This window comes from Berghia stephanieae, chromosome 2 (assembly GCF_034508935.2).
Source record: "Berghia stephanieae isolate SIO BIC M18660-M18661 chromosome 2, UCSD_Bste_1.3, whole genome shotgun sequence".
In the NCBI taxonomy this organism is placed as follows: domain Eukaryota; kingdom Metazoa; phylum Mollusca; class Gastropoda; order Nudibranchia; family Aeolidiidae; genus Berghia; species Berghia stephanieae.
Genome location: NC_088361.1, coordinates 64492212 through 64513995, shown reverse-complemented (window position 1 = coordinate 64513995; position 21784 = coordinate 64492212). Strand labels below are relative to the sequence as shown.

Here is a 21784-nt window from a genome sequence, read left to right as displayed (position 1 = left end):
TCTCCCTAAACTAACTATATATTTGACCGTTTCCCTCTCACTCTCAGACAGGGTATTCGGCCAGGGCCAGGACAAAACCAAGTAATCTCATTCCAAGACAAAGAGAGCAGGTTGGAAAACAGATACAGGGGTATCGTAGACACAGTAAGTACCTCTCTGCCCACTATGAGAGGTCAGCAATATTCCATTGAAAGAGTCACTGAATACAAATTTACAAGGGGAATGAATTACGGGAATACTATTCTTAAATCTATGTATATTTTTAATTACAATTCAACACAGATATACAAGATCTAATTCTAATCCTCATTGACTCACAAATGAATCATTATCCAAAATAATATTTGTTTGAAACAGTGTAGATTTTATTAAAATAAGACCCGGCAGAATGTAAGCCCAGGTTTCCTTTAAGTCAATACATGGTAAAGGGTAAAATTAACCATTGATCACCAAAATAAAATGAAAAACAACGTGACCAGTGATTTAAAAATGTGAAATCACTTTGAACTGTTAACTGATAAATTATACAGAGACGTATACCAATTTTTCTGGTACCTTTAGAGTTTTCTGTTCATTTATCCCTGATTCTTTATTACTATCTCTTTTACTATCACCAGCACTAGAAGGATTAACCGAATCATCAATTAGTACAGGTTCACTGGCCCGATCAGATATCTCCTTTAAACTCGTCTCTCCTCTCTTTTTCACAGTTTTCGATTTTGGCAAATGTGATTCAACGGAAATGGATTGCACAAAACCCGATGGCAAATTGGAAAGGAGTTTATTTCCACTTTCTCTCTGTTTTTCAATTGATTTCAAAACCTCCTCAGCTTCTGCCTTGCTCTTGGCAACAATCTTGATATATTTAATAGGTTTTTTACCTTCAATTCCAGTCTGCCCCATGGATTTCCCTCCCAATATATTAGAGAGAGGAGTTTGGGTTACATTCACAGTCTTTTGTTTAACATTTTTCACATTACCAGCAGGTTCTGAGGACATTTTAGCTTTCTTAGGATTAGCCAAATCATCATTTAAAACATGCTTAAAGTTTTGAACAACCTTCTGTGGGGAAAATCTCTGTTTAGACGACTGATCCTTCCCACCTCCCTGTGCATTTTCTCCATTTGAATATGTAGCAGAAGCTATTGAACCTATTTTTCTCTTTTGGGTTTTGGGGGCTGTGCTTTCCTTTTGACCTGTTTTTCTCGGCCGACCTCGTGGACGCTTTTGCTGTATTTGATCAGGTATTCTAGAACCACTTTCTAATAATGGCTGATAATTAAATAAAACAGAGGAATTCTTTGGATTCAATTTAAGAACTGGCTCGTTTGATGAATGAGATTCTTTCTTCACCGTGTAATCAGTTGTGTAAGCAACCCTAACTTTTCCTTCTTTTGGCGAATTCTGTAAATTTCCATTTTCTTTAGACTTGATGTTTTCATTTTTAGAGGATTCAAAATGTGATTCAGCTTTATGTTTATGAATAGACTTCCTCGAATCGAACAATTCCTTACCTGAAGTTGCCTTCAAACTTCCACTGCCTGCAGTTTCAGGATCACCAATGACTCTTTTGTTTTGTTTTTCTAATCCATTACTAATGACTTGAACTTTTGACCTGATTGGTGAGCTGTCAGAAATTATTGATTTACTTGGTACCATCCTTTTTCTATCAGCAGGTGGCTTCAACTGTCTTTTAGCTAATATTCCAGGTAAATTCTTATCTTCTGAGACAATTATGTCATCATTATAATCCTCATTATCACCTATGGTGATAATACCATCAGACTGGGTCATTGAATTTGAAAGTTGACTGGAATTTTCAGATGAAGCATTGCGTTTATTTTTGCTTTTATTATTTGATAAAGTGGGGGAGAATTTTTTAGCTTGCTTCTTCTTTCTCGAGGATGTTCGTCTGTTTTCTAAACTCGTGTCAGATTCATTCATTATTTTCTTTCTTTTTGGTGTATTACCCCTTTTGCTTGAAGGTGTTGCATTATGATGATCATCATCATCATCATCACCATCACCATCAAAACTAATTTGAGTTACAGAATCTTTGAGCTGAACGCTACCCGTGTTATTGTCATTTGATTGCCCTGAGGTTGGAGAGGAAGGAAACAAAATTATTTCCATACCATTTTCTTCTTTCAAACTTTTGTCTAGAGAAGAATCTCGATGACCTTTTGATTTTCTCCCTCTCCCTTGAGCTTGCTTTGTTCCTCTTTTTAGTAAAGGACTAGATTCTTCCACATCTTTACCCATATCTTTATCACTGATATTTTGACTTTTTTGTAATATTTGAAGCATAGATTCGAAGGAGGGTGTTTGCTTCCTAGGACGTCCACGAGAACGTTTTGTTCCTGTTGGTGAGACAAATTGCTCCAAGACATCTTCCTTTTCTTCATCTGTAAATCTTACAGTCGATTTCTTTGATGGTGACTTGGAAATTTTAGGGACTGCAAAGTAAAAGAAAAAGAGGGACTTCAGAACTTAAATAAACACATAAATAAGTAAAACAGCATTGTAAAAAGCCTTTTGAGCGTTTATATAGTTTGACATAATTAAGAGAATTTGGGAGATCTCAAAATCATATCTCAGAACTTTTCGATCCATTAGAGAGAAAACTAATCACTATGTCATATATAATGGCAAATTATAGCACAAATGACGAATATTTGATAAGTAGAAGAAAATTGTATTAATAAACTGTCAATAACAGACAATTCAAGATTTTTTATAGGGGGAGGGGAGGTGACATGATGAATGACCATGTTTTATTTGATTTCGTAATAATGTGTTTCTTTTAGGATAGTTATAATATTTTAGCATCAGAAAACATTCTTTAAAATAACATGACCTAAAACAAACCCAAGTTTTACCAATGATTTTATTTCAAATAAACCAAACAATGCAATGACTTGACTGAAACAAAATTATCTTAAATCAATCATCACCATTGTCTCCTATCGTCTAAAATCAATTATTTTGCTCTTAATGGTTTGATCAGAAATATATCACAATGGCCTAAAAAAGTGAAAACTGTTAAAGGAATTAATCTCAGCTCATCTTAAAACAAGTTGTTGACAGTTTAAATCTTTTCCAGCAAATTACAATTCCAAATTTCACTCGCATTGATATTTGTTTGTAATATTTGAAGTAAATTGGTCAATAAATCAAGATGGTGGCCTTTCCATGTCATCAGATATTGAGGTGACTTGGACCCCTGTCTGGAAAAGAAGTTTCTGTGCATTCAAATAATTCATTTAAGCACGTTAACAGCATTAAAAGATTTATTATTTTAAAATTTTTAGTAACTGTCTCAAAGAAAAAAAATTCTGCCAACCCATTCATCATCCAACATTGTGGTGGTGATATTTAGACTTGTTTCGTTTACTTTAAACTTTAGTCTGGACAAGTAAGTTAATGTTAGATCTTATTTGTAAATGCTTTAAAAGGTGCAATAAGTTGAAAAACTAATTTATAATCTATCCATTCCCAATTAGCTCCAGGTGGGGGGTGACCTAATTCACCCCCTGAAGGCTGACCAAAGACTGGGGTGACTAGGCCACCCACAGGCATGTCTATATATAGCGCCTTACCCTATATATCAACAAGCTCAAAACGCTTAACAGTAATGTGGCAACTTTCACTCAAACATACAACCACGCAAACATGCAATATGAAACAAAGCAATATAATTCTACAGTCGGGTCTGGTCATAATAAAAATCATAATATAACACATATATCACCATTATCATTATTATTATCACCATCATCACTATTATTATTATTTTTATTATTATTATTATTATTACAAATAAAAGTGTGTTACACTTATTTATGACTGAGCATGGATTTTTAATAAACTGTACAATTTTATAAAGTTAAAATACAGAAAGCCCCCTTAATTATTCAATGAAGGTAACATTTGTCTTGATCAAAAAGAAAGAGATTGAGCCTGAAATGTTTTAATCGTTCATTTCTATTGATCCGTATTTAAGCGGAAATTCTCTCTCTATTTTATTTACATTACAATTGAGGTATCATGGATTAAACTTTATCGCTGTCACAGTTGGGTGTTTTATAGCTTTATACTTTCTTGTACAGCTATCAGACAACCAGATTCCTCCCCTGTTGCACATAATGTTCATATTCTTTACATAGAATATTCATATTCTGCTGTGATCTCTTTTCCACAACTTTTATAACCATTGATCACAAAAAGACAATGGCAAAAACATGAGGGTGCGCTTCACGTTGCATATATTTTTTAAAGCTGAAAATATGAAATGAAAAATCTGGAAAGAGCCACTGTTCAAAATCAAACTTTTAAGATGGTTGGGACAATACTTTGGATGACACTGTGTTTTTTGTGTTCAATGCTTGTTTGTAAAAAGTGTGAAAAAGAGTTCATGGTGAAAAACACTCTGAGAAGAATATAAACATTATACCAACCACTGTGTCACCCCTTTATTGTAATGGTAGCACATCTATCCCATGGTCAGGTGGTCATTGGTTTGGTTCCCCATTCCCAAGCCAAGGAGGTTAATTCATTGGGATATTCGAGGTCAACTAAAGGATTATAGGCATCCCGAATAATTGAAAAAGAACTTACCTTTATTTTTTTGTTGTGAAGAACTAGGAGCATCAGGATCAAATTTCTTGACTGGACTATGTACATCAACTTCCCCATAAATTTTGGACTTAAGTGCATGCCTTTTACTTAAAATACTCTGCTCCTGTACACAAAATAGAAATATAAAAATGGAGTGAACATCAATAATAAGTTAGAGTCGCTCATGAGCTGAGACTTAGGACTAAAAACTTAGCTGAAGTGCACATCTTTTACATGAAATAAAATAGAATGGAAACGATTCATTATCATATTATGACCAGGGAATAAATGCTGGAATGACTAAAAATATCAACTATGGACTTCTCGACATACATGGGGTGATAAATTAGGTATACAGGAGAGTCATATCACAGACATCAGTTGTTATTAAGGTTGATATTTTTCAAAATGTTGCTATGGTGCACGTTTTGTGGTGTTGGTTGCTTTGTAAAACTAAAATCACTGAAACAAAAACAAAACAAACAAAAAAAAAAAAAGCAGTTTTGTTTGGCATATTTTTTGAGGCAATTGGATCACAGATTATGACTAAATTCTAAACTCGAATAAAAAAAAATGGTAAAAAATAGAAACACAACAATGTTAAAAATTTCCGGATTGAATGAGATTGAACTGGATTCTATGTTTTTTGTGATTTCTCAGGTTCATCATTTATCACATTGCATCCAATCAACAACAGATGAGATCAGCATCCTGGCTTGCAGCAAAATTAAACCCAATTCAAACGGCTAATATTTTATTGAAATTATACAAAGTCTTAATTGTAATCAGAATTATAAGCTCTTTCCCCATCAACATCATATCAACGTAAAAAAAAGGTGAAAAAAAAAAGTCTGAAAATTAGTTAAGTAGAGTAGTTAAATTAAAATATCTGAAATATCAATATTTATCAATTTCTTTTTATTTGGAAAGCTCGATATGTGCGACATTAAATTTAATCAATGAAATACAAAACAAAATTAAATATCAAAATGAACTTCAAAGAGCTTACAGATCTGGAGGGTCCAGCCTCTCTTGATGTGTCAGGATGAGCTGCTCCCTATAGAAATATAATGTTTTAGAAAAAAAAAAAATAATTAATGTATATCAAAATGCATTGTTCAATTGAGAGTCAAGTGATAATCATTGCTTTTTTTAAATTGTGGGAGGTGAGTATTAAAATGGCCTGGTCTGGACAATCAGTTCGCTCTGACTAGTCAGATGCTCAGACATACACCAGTTGAAAAGAAAGAAGAAAAAAAATTATGAAAAAAAACAACTCTTTATTATGAAGGGGATCCAATTAAATTTCACTTGATAATTATGAAAGCCAATTTTATCAATTTGCAATTAAACAAATGAAGTTGGGTACAGATTACAGGTCTTAAATCACACCAGGGGGATTAAATCACTGCATTTGGATATCAGATAAAAAGTGAAACATTACAAGCAAGACAGCACGTTTTTTTTTTAGATATTCTAATAATATGTGTTCTTTGAAAACCAACCCAGCAGAGAAATTCCATCTTACCACAAACAGACAAGTACTAACAAACATGAAAAGCATAATATAACAATGGGGCTCATTACAGTGACTGTAAAAAAACAAACCCAAAACAACTTCAACTTAATTCATTGCTCATCTTGCTAAAATACCAACAAATTCTATGTATATCTCGAAATTTGTTGTCATGAAATCCCAAAACTTCTATTTGATGCGTCATCAGCTAAAAAGCTTGACATTGGGAGAAACCTTAGTTTAATCCAACTCTAGCATACATCTATTTTGTGATACAACCAAGAGATTTGTTTGTTTCAAAGGGTTTTACGGTATTTGCAACAAATTTGGGTCATATCAGCGCCAGAAAAAAAAAGGAAGAAAATTGGATAGTAAAAACATTCAAGATGTACACTTAAAGGGACTTGAAAAGGTTCAAATAGGTAACAGATGTATATTCCAAGAGCACATTATCAGTGTACTTAGTTTGAAAACACCTAAAAGTCTCACCCAGACACCAGCACAAGTCCCCACTATGAGGAATACACTCAACTGTTTATAATTGTATGTTAAGAATAAAACAAAATAACAGTACATAACAGAGAAAAAGATATCATCCCCCAAAACTAACTATATATTTGACTGTTTCCCTCTCAGCCAGGGTATCCGGTCAGGGCCAGGACAAAACCAAGTAATCTCATTCCAAGACAAAGACAGAAAGCAAGTTAGAAAATAGATATAGGGGGATAGATGACACAGTAAGTGCCTCTCTGCCCACTATGGGAGGTCAGGAACCCCACCCAGCAAGAGATTTCAAGGGTTTATATATCAATTTAAAAGACTCTATCATCTTTATTCCTATAACAGTCTCAGTTCAAAAGTATAACCTTTAAAACAAACCTTACTGAAAAAGGACTTACAAAATCCTAAAGCTTTTAATATGAAATATGCGGGCTTTTCTAAACCCTTTGATGCTAAAAATTATGGTGCATAGCATTTGATTCAATTTGAGTCAAACATGCATTAATTATTAATGTAAGAAAAAAAAAATACCCCCCCCCCCCTCTCACACAAACACAAAATCTGAGATTTTCACTGAATGATCAGAGTGCAATTATAATTCAAAGTATTAACATTTAGAATGACGCCTATACCTCTTTACAATGTTATTCATTCTTGGGGGAAAAGGTTCTGATGGTAACAAGAAAGTTCAACTTACATGCTTGTAAATATTTGAACAACTTTCCTTGAAAGATTGCAGTAATCTGTATTTAAACAAATAAGCAAACAGATAATCAGTTGAGAATCAAGAATAAAATGCAACATCATTTCTTGAAATATGAGACAATCTAAATAAGTTCATTATAAGAATGTTTTAAAAATTGCAATTATCAGACATTGTTTGATATAAATTCTAGGATGACTCCACCAAGGCATACCATGAAATGATATTCACAGATATCCCATCAAACATTTTCCAAGTGGCACTAATACGGCACTAATAAACTTGCCCAAGGCACAAATAGAAGTTCCCAATAAAAGGGCTTGAATTCGGCAATGCCAAATCACTTACCATCTCGCCCTTTTCATTATAAATCAAATGGTGAAGACTCGGAAGAAGTTATGACTATCATTATAATCACTACTCCAACTTCTATTATTATTATTATTATTATTATTATTATTATTATAATTATTATTATTATTATATTAATTAGTATTATTTTTATTATTATTATGATCATCATAATCATAACTATCATTACTATAAGAAAAATATAACATTATCATAAGTGATGATGTCACAGACTTATGACATCAAAATGGGCAAGAAACTTACGCAACTATATCTTCTACCATGGACCCTTGAACAACATCCAGAGACTTGTCTGGTTTGGTGGCATTACGACCAGACATACTAATTTTCATCTGACGGTAATGGTCCAAAAGGTATGAAAGTTGCTGTAAAAAAATTAAAATGCAGAATGGATGAATCAAAATCAACAGAAAATGATATTGTTAGTTACCATCTGTCAACCAGCTTTTAATAGCCCAAATTGCGCAATAACTCTCGTCTAACAGATTTTTTCCCTTCACAAATATTCTTTTTGTCTTGCTTCTTTACCATATAACCAGCTATATTTTTTACTGTGTACTTAATAGAGCAATATAAAAATTTGAAAAAAACAAAATAAAATTTGAGCTTTCATATCCACAAAACGTGTTTCAAGTGCTTTAAAAATGGTCCCTGACCAACAGCAATACGTAACATGTAGAATGAGACATGACACTGTTAGACAGTATTTCCGATCCAAAAGTGAGTGTCATACCACAAGACCACATTCCTGCATATAGCCTTAATTACGCTATCTTGTAATAGAGACAATCTGAATTAAAATTGTATTTTTGCACATATCTCTGTGGTTACATTAAAGTCAGCCATATCACATATCTTATAACTGTAATTATCAATAATTCATATGGACTACTTTGTCACAGACTCTTTCACACTATGTCCAACTGAACAAAACTGGACACATTTGTCAGATTTAATTGTTATTGACGCAAGTTGTGTTTGAACTATGTCTTTGATACCACTTTAGAGTACTACCCACAGTGTCGAGGGAAGTCAACCATTAAAGTTGAAAGAGAACTTACCAATATAATATTTGATTTTGATCAAAAATGTACCAGTGACATTGAACATTATTTGCATTTTGTATATTATTTAATTGAAACGTTTGTATGTTTAATGAATGCCAAATGAATGTTAATAGTGAAAATTATACTAAGAATCTTGGCTATGACACTTATTTGTGTATTAGATAATTAATAGTTCGAAATAGTGATTATAGACTCAAAATAGTCAAATTAACAATGAATGTTTTTTATATAATTTTGAAAATTGTACTTATGTATGAAAGTTTCACAGAGCATTTAAAGGTTTTAAAAGCCTATTAGCCCATAAACGATACGATCTGATTTTAAAATCTGAACTCTCTTCAAAATTTAAAGTAGTCTCCAACATGCAAAATTTCATCTTTATTGTTAACTGACATGTAGAATGTCATTAATAAATGCCAAGTTTCCCAATGCCACTAAAGGAATTAGATGACCTTTTAGTTGTAGCCGCCTACAACTGACTGTCAACTAATATGATGCCAGCTGCAATAAAAATAGCACAGGTCTTGAATGTTTTATAATGATTGAACCCTGGGCAAAATAGGTCAAATTAATCTTTTCATCAATTTTACATGGCTGTATAAAGTAAAGAGGCTTTACGATACCTACATAATTTATCAAATAAAAATCAGACTTATGAACTTAATTAAAACCGATTTAACACATTTTTTGATGGTAAATTAATAATACCGATAACAATAACAATAATGATTATGATAATAATAATAATTATTATTATTAGTATTATTTTCATCATCATTATTATTATATTATTATTAGAGTGTTTCATAATTCATATCCAAGCTTAGAGATGTTTATCTTTTAAAACTATTTGTTGCATTACAGTGACATTTTACACGGCTACCACGACAAAAGAAGAAAAATAAATTTCCGAATTTAATATCCATAATTGAAAATGTTTTCCTCTTAAAGTTTGATTTTAAAAAACAAACAAACTCAAATTGTAACAGAAGACAAAAATTTAGTGTCTACAGTACATTAAGTTAAAAATACTTAATATAATCATTTTAGGTTATGAAATTGTACTTTAAAGCATCTGGAATTTGAAATTAATAACTGTAAATGTTTATAATACAGCACAAATAAGCAAAATTCTTAATATCTGTGGGTTTTTTCAAATTGGGAATATATTTTTGTTTGGCCACGGGTATATGGAATAGATATATATGCAAAACATAAGTACCAAACAAAAGACAGTTCTAAAGAGAAAAATCTCTAAGTTTGGATATGAATTACGAAACAGAATATAATAATGATGATAATATTAATAATAATATTAATAATAATAATAATAATAATAATAATAATAATAATAATAATAATAAAGATCATTTATTCAATTGATTTACAAACTAACTTCCATGGATTCATAATTAAAGAGCCGATCAATTTCACGCTGCTCAACTTTCATGTCATCTGCAAGATTGACTTCATCATCCTCTCTTTCAGGGTTCAGAGTTCTTTCATTCATCTGTGAAAAAAATGATGGTTTAAATATATAAATAATGAAAGAGTTTGAAAATGTCTCATGGTAATTTATCAAATTCTTTTTCGTTCCTCCTCATATTGTATTCATGTTTGAACAGCTTATTGGTGAAAGAATGCCATTTTCGTCCTCAGCTTTGTCATGGGCTCATTCCAGTTTAGTCTGCAGAGATGTGGTACCAGGCCATAAATACTCTCTTACTGTTGCAAACTTTGATTACGTATGGAGTACATGGTGTGGTGAGCGTCTTCTCCTTCACACAATTACACATGCCTTTTTCTCCTATTTTGAAAAACCTTGTGCATGTGGTGTTTCAGGCAATTGTGGCATGATCACAGACTGGACTTTTCTATTTAGAAGTATGACTGGGTCACTTTTACTGAAGCTCAGGTACATCTTGTACCAGTTGGTCTTAGCTTGGGCCTTAATGATTGACTTGATTTCATCAACTTCATAAAAATGTTCATCTTGTGTTTCCTCAGATCACATTTTGGCCAAAGTATCTGATATTTCATTTTCTATGATGCTGCCATGGCCAGGAATCTATTAAAGTCTCACTCCTTTTGCTATTTGATTTAATTTCATTAGCTTTGCACTTTCATGATCAGATCTGTTTGCATTGTGTAGTTTGAAGTGTCTAATACTTGTTTGGCATCTGTAAGGAAGACTACTTAGGCATTGACAGAGTTGTTTGATTCCATGATTATCTGTATCCCTGGTTTGGTTGCCGATGCCTCAGCTTTATAGTTGGTGAAGAGAGCTTCTGTTGCCTTATGCTTTTCTTGCATTTCTCCATTTGGCCATTTAATGTAGATTCCCACATGACTCTGGCTTTAAAGGACAAGACGTGCACCAGTGGGAAGAAGTCCAAGAGTCGCCTCACTGTACTACTCACCACCACCATGGACGGAAGCGACAAACTAACACCCTTAGTGATTGGCAAGTCGAAAAAACCCCAATCATTCAAGCACATTAAGATGATCCCAGTCTCCTAGTAAAATAAAACTGTTGACATAGGATTTGAATCAAATATTTTCACAAAAAAAGACATGAGAAATTCGAAACTTGTAGGGTGTGGAATTTCCCTGACCTTTATGTATCTAAAATAGGCACAGCATCTTAGTTAAGGCATCTAGAACAGGTTTGGGGGAAAATGTTATATATCCGAAGAATGATTAAGCATTTCTAGCTTGAGCTTCAAAGTTGAAGAATATTTAACATTTTGCCATATTTGAAAACAATGGGCTTGTAAAAACTTGAAAAATTGTCAGAATTCAACAAGTAAAAGTGGCTGCTTCTTGTGTTCAAACAGGAAATAGAAATCAAAGGCAGTTAAAACGTTGAACAGTTTCCAAGGGTCTTTTTGCATTCTTTCTGCAAAAAGCTAGATATAATGAATGTAAGCGTGGAATTCCCCCACCTTACCCTACATGAATTGGTTGTTTTGGATATGCTTTTATCTTTATAAACTGTACCAGAATTCTTTTGTTCTTTCTTTCTGCCAATGACTCAACACCATTTAGTGTTTCCCATTTGTACGATTGGCATTGATTAAATTCCTCCAGTGGTGCATATTAGGCTCTGGTTTTGGACCTTATTTAGTTTTCCCATCTAGGCTTTTGTGCATTTCCCAGGCTGCTATTCCATATTCTAGTGATGGTCTAATTGTGGCAAGTTGATGTCAACCTCAAAGCAAACATAAATTTAGTCTGCAATGTTAAAACAAAAAATGTATTTATCATCTTAAATATTTTTGTTGTTTAGAACAATATTGTTGTTTTTTTATGCCTCATGCATATTGCATGATTATCAACTGTCGTCAATTAGGTGATTAACTGAGGACTTCGCACTTCTTGTAATCTTTAGCCACTTATTCATCATTTTTGACACCAGGTAAGTAATCGGAATATGTGAAGAGGAGGATTTTAATCAAGTCTAAAAAAAAATCAATAAGCAATATCACGGCCCTGAACAGTGTTGCATCAATTATCCATCCATGGGTGGAAAAATAAAATATTCTAGTTTACTTGTCACGGTAACTGACCAAACCTTATTAGTGTTAAGGTAACTTTCACAACACAGTTGGGTAGCTGAGGTATCATAGCTCATTTTTGACACTGTCTGGAACAGTTGAAGATTTTTGAAGTGGGGGGAGTGTCACTTGATTAAATGTTCAAAATAAAATCTCATCAATTTTATAGATCTGGGATATAAGAAATATTAATAAAATAAAAAACAAAGACGTTGTATGAAATAGACACAAATCAAGAAAAGAAACATGCCATCTGCCGGAAAGTAATGCATACCTTATATTTGCTTTATAAAACTAAAGCCTAGTATATCCACTTACTTCTCTGTTTCAGAATACTCCAGAAATCTGAAGAAGCAATGAACCACAATGAGAGAAGTAATGTCGGCTTGAAAGAGGGAGTAACAGAAGACGATCAGGGTTTATTGAGATCAGATGAAAGAAAGAAGTGTCCATAATAATCAAATTCAGAGCAATCAGATCAAAAGAGATCTCTCTGCTACCACTCCATCACTTGGCATCATGGATTTCACCCCTTTCACCTCAACTAGCACATAAAATCCTGCCAATGTCAAAGTAAATCACTTTGCATGAGGAGATACACTGTGCTGTTGTATATGTGGACACATCACTTGCGCCATTTGCATGTGTTGCGTATGTGTGAGAGAGAAGAGAGAAGAAAGAAAAGTGAGAGAGAGAGAGAGAGAGAGAGAGAGAGAGAGAGAGAGAGAGAGAGAGAGAGAGAGAGAGAGAGAGAGAGAGAGAGAGAGAAGAGAGAGAGAAAGAGAGAGAGAGAGAAGATGAGAGAGAGAGAAGAGGAGAGAGAGAGGAGAGAGAGAGAGAGAGAGAGAGAGAGAGAGAGAGAGAGAGAGAGAGAGAGAGAGAGAGAGAGAGAGAGAGAGAGAGAGAGAGAGAGCTTATATCAGACGCTTACTTCTGTCGGTGTGTAACAGAAGTGGAAGGCATGCTCTTCAAGCATCCTGTTGAAAATATAAACCACATCAAGATGATGTTGATCACAAGCCTCTTGTTGGAATTGAATGGTATCCTCCCATTGGCTCACAGTCAATCTAACCTAAGAATCAATAAAAAAGAAGCTCATTTAAAATAACAACTACAAAAAATAACCATAGTTAACTGCAGCTAGTTTATAATTGTTATTTGCAGTGCGATAATTATTTTAAAAAGTAATAATAATAATATAAACTTCCATCCCTATATTTTCTGAGCGATTAAATGTAAGCTTTACCATTCACTTCTGATTTAAAACAAAAATGACCCCCAGTGTTATCATTCAATACATCTAAAACATTATACTGATTTATACTGATTCAAACAATAATTTAGGCCGAAATGAATATTGTAAGCAAATAACAATTAAAAAATTAAAAACTAAAATAATACAGTATAAGAGTTATAGCTACCAATTAACCAATACAAATGGCTACTATGTGAGAGATATAATAAAATGTAGTTTTGTGAAGCAAAAATAGCTTGATAAAACCATGAAACGTGCTATATATATAGAGAGAGAAATGAGGGAAAAGAATTATACTGTAATATTTTAGTTTTCAATTCTTTTAATAGTGTGTGTGTACACATTTTTATTGATTTTATATTCACATATTGAAAGAAGACAAAAAAAAGAAAACAAAAAAAAAAATAAGCAAGCAGACTTAAGTCTATAAATTTTTAGGCTTAACTTAAACAATAATATAGTAAATGATCAACTTAAAAATAGAATTGTTGCAATAACAGAAAAAATAAAAAAATAAAATCGTAACCTTGACTTTTGGTGCTATGGGCTGAGTCATGAAAATTCCATATAGGAGATACAAGCCACCAACTCTGACTTGGAACTGATAAGGAGGCAAGAAAAACTCAACAGCAATGAGCAGAGATCTCTCTAGAAACTGTAAATTAAAAGAAAAGCTCTTGAGGGGAAAAAAAATCAAGCCTCTTTAATTTTGTTAACGAGTAAAAATGTAAAAATCTACATTACGGTCAAATTTATTGATGTAGCTACTTTCTTCACTCGTTTTGCAGACCTTGGTCTTGATTATATATTTTTCTACACTGCAATACTTTAAAAATTTACACTTCTACATTATCTGGGCAATAGACACAGTTGCGGATTGGACAAAACATCAACAGTGTGGGGCTTTACCATTTACTCGCTCAATCTAACCACCCAAGTGTGAAACAATTTCTAAAAATGTGAATGTGTTTGGATTTCAATGATAAAAATTCAATCCTTTGGCCGTACTTATTTTCTATTTTAAAAAGTAGTCGTTCAAAGCCATTAGGCCCATGGAGCCGGACGTTATCCCTGTTTCTGGAGCATGAAATAGACAAAAGCAATTGTTTGCTACACTTGTGAAAGGACTCTAGACTATGGCTAAGTACTTTCCATCAGATTTTTAGCAGACCCAGCTACCCAAGCAATGTTGGGTGAACAGTAGGGTAAGAAAATACCTCCTCTTCAGTCGGGATCGATCTCAGTCCCTTTGAATGTGAAACAAGTACTGCTAGCCAGCTGACTCTGTAGCGTAGTGCTAGACTCTAGTTGTAAAGGTAACTGGTTTGATTCTCAACGAGGACAAATTTTTAAAAATTTGTTTTTATCTATCTTAATTTATAGAAAAAAGAAAAAAAATGTATTTATCATTGTCATTATTTTATTATTATTAATATTCCCACTATTATTATTTTTATCAGTTTTAATTCTACTACTATCACATTCAATTGTCTTCTTCTTATTATGATCAGTATTTGTGACAGGTTTGGGAGTTTTTTTCGCCTTTGTTCTTTTAAAAATTAATATTTTATTATCAGTATCACTGTATAAACATATACCACCAATAACAAAGCAGGGTTTAAACTACAATTTAAAACTAGAATTTACAATGCCAAAGGCGGAGCAGAAAAACAGTGTATTAACCTACATCACCAACCAAGGTGCAGAAAAAGTTTGCTAACCTACAAAAATTCTGCCTTATGTAATAGTAATTGTGGGTTTTTTAAATAGTACAATTTTAAGAATGCCGACATCTTTGATCTTATGATTTAATTAGTTAAAGTTAAAGTGTAAGATGGCTCTCACTCTCATATTGAATTGGCTGCGGCTATTCGGACTAGAGTCTGATTTAGTCTCCCATGGCTATTCGGACTCAAATTCCAATGCGCATGTAACAATCAAACGATTATTCCGACTGTCTGAATAGTCTACCATGGCAGTATATTTTTTAAAAAGTTTGTTTGGGGTTTGTTTTTGGTTCTTTAAAAAAAATATATTTTGGTTATTGATAATTACACAAAATTAATTCAAATCAAAATGATGATTTTAGTAACTATCAACAGTTAGAGTTAGTCTAAACCCGCTATATTTGATGAGAAAGACAAAATCATAGATTAATTGGGTCCAGATAGAAATTAAAAGGAAAAGAGTTAAACCTCTTCAAAAGTAACAAAAGTCAGTCAAAGTAACTGTGGTATAAATTAAAAGCTATTCCAACAACATAACAACACAATGTCCAAATAAAATCAGGACAAAGAAAAAAAACCATTGTGATAGTGTGAGACAGGCAAAATCCTTCTACTTCTACAGTCCAAAGTAGTAGGGGTATGAGTATGAGCTGAGTCAGTGTGAAACAGAATTTCTTAACTCTTTTTTTATTTCTTTATCAGATCCACCCTCTGCCTACTGCCCGCATTGTGTCGTCCTCCCCTCTGTATGCGCACGCTGGAGTCCGAATAGCCACGGGAGATTATTCAGACTCGAGTCCGAATCCGAATTGCCACTTCGTATTGAGTGTTGCCATTATTATTTTATTTATGGAATTTCTTCTAATTCTAAGGGAGGGGGGAAGGGATTTTATTGAAATTATTTTCAAAAATGTATACGGTACCTCTCTTGTTTCTCTATCAGTACATCGACCAGCACACAAAAAGCTGAACTTTCTCTTCTTCCACATTTCTGCAAAATGTTCAAACCTGACAGTTTTTGCCGTTATGAATTCATTCATCAACCTTTTGAAGTCGGCTCTTACACCCGCGGTGGGCAGATATTGAAAGGCAGGTCTGAAAGGCATTTTGTCAATATACAGAAATATTTATATACAATACAAAACTCGAAGGTGTATGCGTCTTCAGACGTCTCTAAGTTACACTGACTTCGTCTCGAATGCCATCAGAAATCAGTCAGTCGGTGGTTTCAATTCACCAACACTGAAACAGATAGGGTAGGAGCAAGGATTACTATACTGAATAGTTGTCCTTGTGTAGGAGGCAAAAAAATCTCAACACATTGCATTATCTGTCAGTAACAAAAGCTGAAGCTTGAAGAACTTATTTTGTTTAAAGTTAAAAGAAGTTCAAACGTCTGGCCCGAATGTGTCGAATAATCACATCAAAATCTGCTGTTAGCACTAGCTGTTAGTTGGGGAAGGACAGCCGATATTTGATTTATTTCCAAAAAGAACTCTGGTTGGTAAGTTATTCCATACTAGATATGGATGGTATGTTGTGAGAGTGAGGAATAGTCTGGTATTTTATGGATTTTTTGTCCGGTGTCAGGCAGAGCCAAGAAGCTTATAATATGAACAAACCATTCTGTTAGGATCATTATTAGTCAACCCTTCATAATTATGCAATCTTCTTTAACTTTTAGATCAATTTTTTCTTATCATATTCATAAGTTTTCTGATAATCATGGATTAAAGTTTGAAAATCCATACATAAACAAGGAAATGGAAATGAGAGCAAATTCATTTTTCAAGAACTTAGAAATGTTTTTCCTTGCCAATTGATTCAAGAATATGTTCCAACTTTGACATAGTGACTAGGTAAATTAAAGATATTAAGATTGAACTATACACAATTCTTTCCCAAAGTCTACAGTCGGGTCGAAATTAAAAAAAAAATAATAATAAAAGAAAAAGAAAAAATGCTTTGGTCCCCAGCATGACGAAATAGCATATTCCATAGATAAATAAATATAATGATCATACAAAATAATATGTAATTCGCGTCAACGGGTAGATAGTACGGGGAAGAGGTCCAAATTTGTTTTCAGACATTTTCTTCTTTGCAAAATAAGGAGTGAAGATAAGAAAACACCAAATTGAGGAATTAGTAGCAGGCATTGGTGTAAGATAAATATCTGAACAAGTATGTATGAAACGATGCCAGACTGAGTACTAGAACACCTAGGTGCCAGACAAAGCAAGAAAGAAAAATAGAAGAGAAAACCCATCCCAAAAAATCAGCCGTCATCGACAGGGGATCGAACATCAGACCCCCTGATTACCGGTCATACGTGCATCCACAGAAGTTCCCCGATAGTTTGGTGTAATGGTAGCACGCCTGACCGGTAATCAGGAGAACTGAGGTTCTATCCCCAGTCGAGGAAGACTGATTTTTTGGGATGTCCCCCCCCCCCCCCCCCCCCCCCCTTGTATTTTCTATCTTGCTTTGCCTGGCACTGTTTCATACACACGTGTTCAGATATTTATCTTACACCAATGCTTGTTCCCTAATTTCTCAATTTGATAGCTATTTTCAAAATGAAAATGGAGCTACTATAGTACCTGCCTACTACGAAAAATTCGTAGAATTAATTACTTTTGTCTCTAATTTCAGAGGTTCATGAACATCTCTAAGCCATTAAAACTTATTGAAAATGAAATTTTATGCCAGTGTGCATAAGTCTAAGGATTTTGAAGTGTTATTTTAACCTTTTTGGGAGTAAATTGTTGATCTCTAAAGTTGACTCTTGCGACTTCTATTTTTATCTCCTTAAAATTACTAATAGGATTCAATAGTCTGATGTCACGTCCGGCCAGCAACGAGCAGCTTGGCTCTAAACAAAGAAAATCGGTACTTGTTATTCTTCATGCTGGCTAGAACTATTTCACATGTCATGTGATCAGAATGTATAAAGGTCAAAGCATGATCTGATATTATAATGTTTTTCTCCTCTGGATACACTTATATGCTCGTCGGAGAAGTATTTCATAAGGCGCCCGCCATTGTTCCGATAGTTTAGAACCAGTTACATATTAAGTTACTATGCGTCATTACGAGGGAAGTGACGTCACGACTGTTGAACAGGCGATGACACTACGTATTTTTTCAATTATATGTTAAGTTTGTGAAAGATGCTCAGGAATTGTGGGTTGTTTGCTTTGGTTGAAATATAAGTACTCGAAGTGGCTTCGGGTCGTTGGTTTACGATTATTGGTTGATATCAGGGGCAAAATATACTTAATTTTAAATTTTCGAGTCAAAAATAAAACTACTGAAATGTGTATTCAACTAATTTTAATAAAATACACAATAATTGACGTAATTGTCAATAATGTAGGGTATGCATCGCATGTTGAGTGAATAACTCGAGACTCATACTGTATGGTTATAGTCTTTCTAAAATAAAAAAGCATCAATGTTATTAGATTGACAGACGGAGAACCATCAAATGGAACAATCAATTTTGAAGAAACTAGGTCAGTCGTTCATTCTTTTTCTTGTCCTTGTTGACAAAAGCTACGTCACAATCGAGATTTTGAAATCGCTGTATGTCTTTTAAATGAAATAAATAAGTTTGCTTCTATTAAAATTCTTAACCAGGAGATTAAACTGCTTACATAACATATTATGCTTAATCACTTTAACTAAAAAGTGCAATGTATTTATCGGACACACTAAAAAACACGCCTCTGTAACAGCTGCCATTATGTAAACAATGGAGTGATGAGAAAACATAGCAAACTACACAGGTTTTACTATCGACGGTATATAACCACTGTTTAATTGCATGATCAATAGAGCCAACACATAAAACCACGTTTAAAGTTAAAGGTTTATAATATTATATGACCGAGAAAATCGTGTCATATCTAGTCACCTATTTGGCGGTCTAAAAACAATAACAATGATCAGCATCAGAGAGAGAGGTCGATTTCATTCCCGTTATCATTTATAACCAACAAACTACATTTGGCCGATTACATGTAAAGGTGTATCACAAATGTCATGTTTTGATTGGTCAAAAATGTACTGGTTAATTGTGTCCTTTGTAAGCTTAAGCACAATTAACCAGTAGATTTTTGACCAATCAAAACATAGAAATTGTGACACACCTTCACACGTTCTCGGACACTCATTATTGTTTATAATACATTCCGTGAATTACACCGACCGCTCTCTCATCATTGTTATTGTTTTTATGCCAACTTGGTGACTTCTTTTCACACGATTTTCTCGATCATATTATAAATCGTTTAAATCTACACATAGTTTTCTGTATTGCTTCTATTAACCAGTAGATTTTTGACCAATCAAAACATGGACTGCTTTGTCTGCGACAATTGTGCAGATCCGTCAACTGATTGGTCTCAACCAATGTGTATTTATTTGCAAGTCTAATAACCCAAATTGTTTATAGTTCCATCGTTGTATATAATAACACAACTCTCAAAGCCAACGCAAAGCAGATTCCACCACAGAGACGCCCCTAATTGGACCACCGCCTTGACGTATGTAATATACAGCGGTGGTGGCGCTCAAGTGCTTACTTAGGAGCAGGGATTAACCCGCAGACCGTCAATAGACCATCCCGGAAAGCCAGCTGATTTCGGGTGCCTAACGTCGGGCTCGCGTGGAAAGCGCGAACTGAATAGTGATCTACCCTGGCGTCCGAATAGGGTCTCAATCCCTATCCCGGGCATCCGTCCGGTAGACCGTTTTCATGGCGCCACCGCTAGCCGGACAGTCCTGCTAGCCACCGCTAGCCAGAAGCCCCTCCATTCTGTTATTTCACTAAAAAATAGCCTCAACCTAAAGCGATAAGGCGGATCAATGGCAACGCATGTCCAGCCGCAAGGCGAGGACGGCGGCTACACCCGGGGAGCTCTGGCTTTGCGGGCCGGGTGCTGGAGATACGGCTCCTGTGGGGGCAGCGAGCACGTTTCCTAAATGGCGACACTGAGAGGGCCATGGTTGGGGGATCAATCGTGGGTACTTGGCAAAACCTAGCAGGTAGGAGATGTACGAGACCTAGATGTGGGAACTTGGCACCTCCTTTGAAGGTGGGAGGTGCCCGTGACTTGGACCAACGGTGCAGCCGGAGTGGGAACCAAGCCTCCTAGTAGGTAGGAGAAAACTCCTGGCAGGTAGGCGTAATTGGACTCAGACGACCCCCGTTGCGCAGATGCGCAGAGATGCAACCGCTGACGTGGTTGGGAAGGTTTAGGCCGTTGCATCCTGCCTGGTTGCTGGTGCAGGCACAGGCTGGGCTCTGCATCCATGTTCGCAACAGATCGCGTATTGGCACCCGGTGTTGTAAGACAGTAGTTTCTGGGGATGTCTGTTTGAGACCATTGCCGGGTGTGCCGAATATTTTCCCACTAGCGGGGTTCGTATATGGGCGGCGGAGATCCGATGTAAGGTCTGGCGAACTATATGGAAAAACCGGGATAATATGGGTGTGGGTAGTGAGAGCCAATAGCTGCTGCTATCACAGAGAGGTTAAAACAAGCCCGTGATTAATTTGTGAATTGAGACCTCCAAATATCTGACAATAGATTTCAACAAGGGATATCTATAAAATACCTGAGGCATATTGAGTACGATTTTTTGTTTTGAACTATCGTAGTCATATTATATTATTTTTATGTCGTGTACGTAACTAAGAGCGCGTCTTTATAAGAAAGAAAAGACGCAATTTATCTCACTGGCACGACTTTCGCACAATAGCTAGATCGAAATAGCGCGTCTGAGTGGTAATAAGGAGATATAAGATCAATCCCAAAACAAGGCAGGGTGATTGTTTCGGGATTTTTTTTTCTTGTATTTTTCTTTCTTGCTTTAACTGGCACTGTTTCATAACACTTTTTCAGATCTCTAACTTATGATCTTCATTTTTGCACTCAGAAAATAGACACTCGATGAAAATCTTTAGTTGTATACAGTGCAACACGCTATCGTCGAACTACAAAGGACAGCTAGAAAAATTCGTAAAATCCTATAACAAGATTTTGTCATGTTTTAGTCTGTCGACATCAGCCGGTACCTAGTAGGTATTAATAGTTGCTCATCTGTCATTCCTATCTCAAATACGTAAACGGATGCCGTGTTTTAAAATGTTTGTGTTTTTTTTTTTTGTTTATTTGTTTATTTGTTGTTTTTTTTTGTTGCTTTTTTCTTTTATCTTTGAATTTTTATTTCGTTGGTAACTGGTGGTTAAATCAACAGAGCATTGGATTGGCACACAACAAAAACTCGTTCAAGCCCAACCGTTTTCCAGATCCACATTATTTATCTACGAATCAATGAATAAGAAATTAGGTTGAGCGTTTGTCGTGTTTAGACGAGCGTCAAAATCAAAGGAAATAGGCTATTACACAAGAAATGTTACATTCCTTTTGACTGGGATAAATCCATGTGATAGTTTCTA

At 34.6% G+C, this 21784-nt stretch overlaps 1 protein-coding gene across 1 annotated transcript; it reads right to left on the bottom strand.

Annotated features, from left to right (window-relative positions):
• Positions 1–244: 244 nt before the first annotated feature.
• Positions 245–16796, bottom strand: LOC144965341 (uncharacterized). Its single transcript, XM_078900585.1, has 9 exons — positions 16239–16796; positions 14115–14243; positions 13265–13405; positions 10173–10286; positions 7953–8074; positions 7332–7377; positions 5627–5674; positions 4618–4741; positions 245–2456 (listed from the first exon to the last, which is right to left on the bottom strand). Exons 1-9 carry the CDS (start codon positions 16419–16421, stop codon positions 523–525), a joined length of 2841 nt encoding a protein of 946 aa, XP_078756711.1. The 5' UTR covers positions 16422–16796; the 3' UTR covers positions 245–522.
• Between the last annotated feature and the right edge of the window lie 4988 nt (positions 16797–21784).

Bases quoted from the DNA above. Each gene is read 5' to 3' on its own strand.
- LOC144965341 (XM_078900585.1), bottom strand. From the start codon at position 16,421: ATGCCTTTCAGACCTGCCTTTCAATATCTGCCCACCGCGGGTGTAAGA. The intron at 13,406-14,114 runs GTTACGATTTTA...ATTGATTCTTAG, and splicing joins CCATAGCACCAAAAGTCAAG to GTTAGATTGACTGTGAGCCA. The intron at 2,457-4,617 runs GTAAGTTCTTTT...TTTACTTTGCAG, and splicing joins TTCACAACAAAAAAATAAAG to TCCCTAAAATTTCCAAGTCA.